Source organism: Schistosoma mansoni, assembly GCF_000237925.1.
Source record: "Schistosoma mansoni, WGS project CABG00000000 data, supercontig 0194, strain Puerto Rico, whole genome shotgun sequence".
Lineage (NCBI taxonomy): Eukaryota > Metazoa > Platyhelminthes > Trematoda > Strigeidida > Schistosomatidae > Schistosoma > Schistosoma mansoni.
In genome coordinates, this window is record NW_017386072.1 from 1 (window position 1) to 7,231 (window position 7,231).

Genomic DNA, 7,231 nt, shown 5'->3' on the forward strand with positions numbered 1-7,231 from the left:
TGATCTGCATTAGTGTGCGAACTGGCTTCCTTTAACGTTCGCACACTAATGCAGATCAGACAACAGATGGGGCTGGCTATGTCTTTAGAAAGTCTTAATATCGACGTTTGTTGTCTATCCGAGATCCGTATTCAAGACTCTAGTGAAGTACCACAAATTCGCTCTCCATCTGTCGCCTCGAAAAGCTTGTTTCATGTGTGCTTATCCGGGGACCCTGTGGCATCTTTGTCTGGTCTTGCTGGCGTTGGTATCGCACTAAGCGCTACAGCTGAGGCGGCACTAATCGATTGGATCCCCATTAACAGTCGGTTATGTGCTGTTAGATTAGAAAGTTCCATCAAAGTGAGAAGAAATCGGCGTGAGAACCGATGTCTTTTCGTCATCTCCGCCTATGCCCCGACAGATTGCAGCCCGGATGCAATCAAGGATGAGTTTTACCACCAGTTAACTGTTCTTCTCCAGAAAGCGCGTTCGACAGATATTGTAGTATTAGCCGGAGACTTGAATGCACAGGTCGGGCGTCTAGGCACAGAAGAGAGTCGTTTGGGTGGCCGATGGGGACTTGTTGGTCTCAGGACAGATAACGGGGACCGTTTGCTGCAACTGTGCACAGAGCACAACCTGTTTCTGGCTAGCACTAACTTCCGACACAGTCATCGCCGGTGTGCCACCTGGCGTCCTCCCTCTGCATCTCAAGCCTGGACTCAGATTGGTCACATCGCGATCAGTTACCGCTGGCGTGGTTGTGTACAAGACTGCCGCTTCTTTTGGAGTACCTATCTGGAGTCTGGTCATGCCCTGGTCTGCGCCAATCTTAGCTTACTTTTCAGTGGCCGAAGGATTGACCGCCATCAACGGATCGATGTTAGTAAACTGGCTGCAACCTCTGTTGCAAGTAAGTATCGAGCCGAGCTAGCTTCTAGGCTAGCTACCATCCCACCGAAAAGTATAGATGAGCATTGGTTGCAGCTTCATGACGCCATGAAAATGGCGAGTAAAGTCGCTTGCGGCTTCGCGAAACGTCCCGCTTATAAGCACTGGGTCTCTTCTGGCTCCTTACAACTCATCTAAGCCCGTCGGTCTACTCCGGGTGACTGCGAGTATGACCACAAACGAAGGCTATTACGTAATGAAATTGGGCAAAGTTTGCGTAAGAATCGAGAAGCCTGATGGTCGGAGCGTGCTAATGAGATGGAAGCAGCAGCTGCGTCTGGTAACTGCCGGAAGCTCTTCCAACTCATCCGAGCCACTGGTAGCAAGAAGTCTGGTGTGAGTGAAACAATCTGTGAGGATGACCGGATGACAGTCACTAACATCTGTCGACGTCTTGGACGATGGGCGGAATTTTTCGAAGGGTAGTTCAATTGGCCTGCTGCTCCGGCAACATCAACCAGTTTGTCCTGCCCTCCATGGCCGGTGACGACTGATCCACCAAACGAGGCGGAAGTCCGCAAGGAACTCCAACTCTTGAAACGCTACAAATCACCGGGCCCAGATGACTTACATCCGGCTCTTTTTAAAGATAGTGGTGACTTTCTGACTAAGGAATTGACTATGTTGTTTACAAAGGTTTGGGAGCTAGAAAGTGTTCCAACATCATGGAATGAGTCGATAGTCGTCCCTATCTTTACAAAGGGTTCACGTTGTTCCTGTAACAACTATCGGAAGACAAGTCTACTTTCGATTGCGTCCAAACTATTGGCTTCTGTCATTCTTCGTAGGTTGTTTAAAACCCGAGAACGATTGACTCGCGAGGAACAGGCTGGTTTTCGTTCTGGTCGAGGATGCATTGATCATATCTTCACCCTCCGCCAAATGTTAGAACACCGTCATATTTATCGCAGGCCAACAATCGTAGTGTTTCTTGATATCAGGGCTGCCTTCGATTCGTTGGACAGGACTGTTCTCTGGGATTGTCTGTTGAAGAAGGGTGTGTCTGAGAAGTTTATTAACATCTTAAAGGCCCTTTATACAAACACCTCAGGCAGAGTGAGGGCATACAACCACCTTTCTTCCATTGTTCCATTCAAGCAGTGGGGTTAGGCAGGGTTGCCCAATCTCACCATTCCTCTTCAACTTTGCCATCGACGACATTCCGGAAACAGCTCTGATGGACGTAAGTAATGGCGGTGTGGATCTGCTGCCTGGAGAACGACTTCTCGACCTTGAGTATGTGGATGATATTGTCTTACTGTGCGATAATGCCCAAGCCATGCAATCCGCACTTAATCAGTTGGCGATCAGTGTCCATAGGTACGGTATGTGCTTTGTACCTTCGAAGTGCAAAGTACTTCTACAAAACTGGTAGGATTTTCTCAAATTTTCCGCAAGATCAATCCATCAGTTTGCACATAAAATATTCTCGCATTTCAGCTGACATCTGTACGTAAAGAAAACTCTAACCCTAATCATAATTCTGAACTCTAATCATTACTCAACTTCTAACCGTAACCTGACCTCTTGTTGTTTACCTTAATTTTTCTTCATTTACTATGATAAACAATCCAGTATGTAAATGTTAGTTAATCATGTCTAAACTTTACCCATTGTAGTCGATTACTTTTTATTATAAATTGTTAATTAGCTGAACACTTTTCTAATTGCTTGTTAGTTGCTCATGGTCGTTAGCATGATCTTATTTTATCCTCTTTTAAACAGGGTGACTACAATGAAAAATATTTTGAAAGACTGGAAATGCTTCGTAACAAATCTGCCGTTAAAAAGAAACGTATGAAATTAGCTCCTTTACAACGTGGTTGGACAGGAAAGTTATTGGGAGGACAATCTGTTGGTCCGCCTACACCAAATCATCCGGATTTTGATTGTTTTGTTATCGAGTCAAAAGTAAAATCGTTTTTTCAAAACAAATAATTATATCTATCTATCTATTATATACGTTACACCTAAATTTTATTTATTAAACCATAACTTGAAACACTTGTACATAGTTCTATCTTATTATCTGGAAAAAATCAGCTTAATAAGCGATAAAGTTAATTTAAAGTGTTACTGACCAATGTGTACATGGCAGCTATGTGTTGTAATGATTTAATCTGTTATATATAGTTGAGTTCAGTAATATTTATAGATAACGTATACACCAGTGGAATCAAGTGGTTTATGAAGATTTATTTGTTTCGATCAGACACATGTTGTTCAAGGTTTCCTGATTTTCGATAGTTTCCCACCCAACATTATTCCATACATGATTATTATTCAGTCAGTCAGTTAGCTACAACGGAGGACCAGGCATATATATGCATCGGTCCAAGTTGCAATACCTCATTAGCACAACAAGATGAACACCAAGTTCATAGAAGTAGTTACTTTAGTGATGGTAATATATAAGAGAAAGATAGCATATAAGGATATGATGTAAGGAGAAAGAATTGGTTCGTAGAATGAAAGGTATAAAGTAACTTTATTCTCATGGTTTAAGGGAAGACAAAGAGTGTATACACTTACACCGTTGTGGTTGATTTTGAGCCATGTCACACAGAGTCTCCAACCATTGGTTACGATAGTCACGCGGATCCCAACCAAGTAGTCTAAATCTACCAACATGGTTCAGACCAGAAATTAGTGACTTCATGCTCCGATGCCGCGTTTTTGTGTGACCCCTCCCAACTGTCTCCAACACCAGTCAGCATCGCTCGTCGTGGTAATCGGTGTTCAGGCATGCGTGACACGTGGCCCAACCATCTCAGTCGATGATAATCCACAACTTTATCAACTGATATAGCATCATTCCCTAATACCCTGTGTCTATCCTCACTCACTATTACTTACTCGGTGATTCCAGCAGATGCTGGCAATATTCCTAAGACATCTGTGGTCAAGTACTAGTAACTTACGAGTATCTTCTACTCTGAAAGGCCATGTTTCACAGCCGTAAAGTAGAACGGAGCGAACTGCTGCGCAGTATACTCGTCCCTTAATTGATAGACGGATATCTCGTCTTCGCCATAGGTGACGTAAGTTGGCAAAAGCCGAACCAGCTTTTTGAATCCGTGCAGAGATTTCGTCAGACATCAACCCATTAAGGCTGATTATTATTATTCAACATTTAATAACACCATAACAATTGCTTGTTTTATTCACGTTGAATGTGTAAATACAGTCAAAAAAAGTTTTGTTTCTAGGTGTTATGAATTTACTCGGCTTCAATGTAGCTGATAAGTAGTGTCCTGTTTCTTATTATTAGTCCGTCCAAATATTTTTTTGTATTAAATCTGCTTGATCAAAACAGTTCTTGACAGCATACCACTTCGAGTGTTTTTTGAAAATAATTAGCACCTTTCTATCTTATCATAGAACACTATTTTAGCAAATAAAATTAACTGTAAATACGATTGTACAGTTTGAGTAAATAAAATCGTCGGGAGGAAAATTTCCCTCGTAAAATTTCCTTCTTTCTTTAATACCACAATGAGTTTCTTTCGTTATCATCAGTAATGAAAATAAAGCTCACAAATCCTAACGGAGTGAAGATATATCTTATTGACAACTCTCAGCGATTCTTAGAATTATTCCAAAACAGTAAAGACAATTTTCAATCAATCAAACTGCATGTGGTATAAATGAATATTTTATCTCAGAAACGTCCCTCCCCCCCCCAAAAAAAGGGAATTTAATTATTGAGATTAGGGGGTTTGAACTAAGATTTAAAGTTAGCACTTAATAGTGCTCGTAAAGAATACAGAGGAAGAATGCTTCATAGTTATATGAATGAATACTCGTACAGTTAACTCTTTGATTCTAAATTTCACGGAACTTTAAGTAACTCATAATAATTCTTAAATCTCCTCGTATTTATCAATTTTAAGAGTCTAAGTAATTATATATCGGTGATTTTTACTTAACCTTTAATAAACTACTCATGACATGAATTTAGTATGGGGACAAAGTTAAAGCAATCGCAAGTAATATTCAGGCAATTCTTAGTTAAATTAATGAGTTTATTTAAGCTAGATCACCATTGAAAACCTTGAAGCACTGAACAGGTGTTTTGTCCTTATATGGGACTCTTCAGTAGTGCTCATCCGCGGTCCCATATGCGGGACTCAAACCCAGGTTAAGCGTTCGCGCGCGAGACCGAAGGTCCTGGGTCCGAGTTCCACATGCGGGATCGTGGATGCGCGCTCTGAAGAATCCCATACTAAAACGAAACGTCTGTTCAGTGCTTCTAGGGTTTTCCGTGGTGATCTAGCCTTAATTGACTCATGAATTCAACTATTAAATTCTTGGTTGGTTAATAAACATCCTTTGCAAATAAATATTTTCTGGAAAAGAAAACAATAATATTACAAAGTTTAAACAGATTTTTACATATTTTATGAATTTATTGGGGCTTTCTTCAGGTTACTCAACTTAAATGAAATTTCATATTGTTGTGTCCCGATAAGAATAGTGAATGGTAATTTTGGGGTCCATTTATGAACCAATATTATGAATATATTTTTTATCGTATAATTGCTAAATAACTATTCATATTCATGTTCCCCTTATCATGAGCCTTATTTTGACTTATGAACTATTGTCATACGATTTACCGTCCTTGAGTCATGCCCTGTCTATCACTTACTACCTCCCCTATTCACAGCCACATTTAGCTAAATCTTATACAAATGTTGTTTTCTATTTTATGGTACGATGTGGTCAGTTTGGTTGGTATATAAACTCAGTATGTTTGAAATATAAAGATTCATACCGCAGAGGGTGTTCTGAACTTAACTGACTGGGTTCGGCGGATAGCAGGATCGACACGTACTGTAGACTGCTCGTACGGGTTTCGTGTATCACTGGTCCGATCGATAATTCGCTGTTCTCTAGTTGGTGGCATCGTCACGTTATACATTAACAGGGCATCCACTCGGCCACAAGTTATAACACATATTGATTCATTGAGTTAATTGAAACCATAACTCTTCATTTATTCATATAGACTTTCATGGTTGATATACTGCATTACTTAATTAAGTTTTCTAATTATAAAAATTAATAGAATTATTGAATGATACTAATAAATTTTGTTTACATAATTTAGGTTGTCGCAACAGTGACTGCAACAAAAGGACGTTATCGTCGATTTTCAGTTGTTGTTGCAACTGGCAATGGACAAGGTTTATGTGGTATTGGTAAAGCAAAAGCTTTAAATTTATTATCTGCAACTCGACGTGCTAAATTACGTGCTTCACAAAATATTGTATCATTTGAACTTAAAGAAGGAAGAACATGTACGTTTTATAAGTTTTCATATCTATTTATACTAGTTTGTATGTAGCAGTTATTCACTAAGTGTTTTTAGTTTGTATAGGAATGATGATTGTATGATTAGATCACTCAGCTTTTAACTAGTAAGTCACAGATTATAACCTCGTTAAGTAGTATTGTAGTGAATAAGAATACAGGCGGGGACAATCGGTTGTATTTAAGCACAAATTACAAAACATCTTACCAAGATCTGATAATTATACAGCAAACAGTTAATTTGCAAAATAACAATCAATTATCTCAATCTTCACTGTTCCTTCTGTAAATATCAATCCATCTTCTCTAATTTCATTGTTTATGCATTTTCCTACCGATTGCGCTTCATTTCAGTTCTTTCCTTATCGGTCTTCTGCCAAAATACATTTTTTGTCTCACCATCACTATGTACTACTTATGAGGATATAAGTAGACCGCACCACAGTATCACAACCTTTCATTTAGATTTCTTTTCGTAAAGCTTAAACCTGTATACGGTAAATGTAATTTATTTCTTTAATCTGTGCATCATTAGATTATCTTCTTTTCATAAGTCTAAATAGATTAGATAATTATGTTAGACATTGGAGATTTTAAATGTATTTGCTTTTAGTATTGCTCATTATTTAGAGGTATTAACACACTGGATAACTGAATTGGTCCAAACACTCATGGTAATATCTGATAAGAAATCCACTTAGTATTGTTTGTTTAAATCTTCCCATTGGCGTTTTAGGACTGCAACTGGTCAGTCTCTAATTGGCATACGTGCATACTGTGCGTATTGCCTCGATGTAGCCCCAATTCACAAGCATGGTAGCAGAAGATGGATAGTGGCTTGCAGTGGAATCCAGGACGCGCGTTTCGTCCTATTTGGGACTCGTCAGTTGGATGTACCTGCATCTCAGAGTTGATGTTCACTCTGGGACTCGAACCCAGTACCTTTCACTTCAAACGCCATCGCGTTATCTACTCGGCCACT

At 39.5% G+C, this 7,231-nt stretch overlaps 1 protein-coding gene across 1 annotated transcript in view; it reads left to right on the forward strand.

Annotated features, from left to right (window-relative positions):
• Window positions 1–2,694: 2,694 nt before the first annotated feature.
• Smp_145780 (28S ribosomal protein S5, putative) overlaps window positions 2,695–7,231 on the forward strand; it is a gene marked incomplete at both ends in the record, with an annotated part of 9,287 nt that continues 4,750 nt past the window's right edge. The window contains 2 exons of the mRNA XM_018793854.1: window positions 2,695–2,844; window positions 6,047–6,236. Coding sequence (XP_018647092.1) covers window positions 2,695–2,844; window positions 6,047–6,236 — 340 coding nt within the window. The remainder of the gene's footprint in view (window positions 2,845–6,046; window positions 6,237–7,231) is intronic.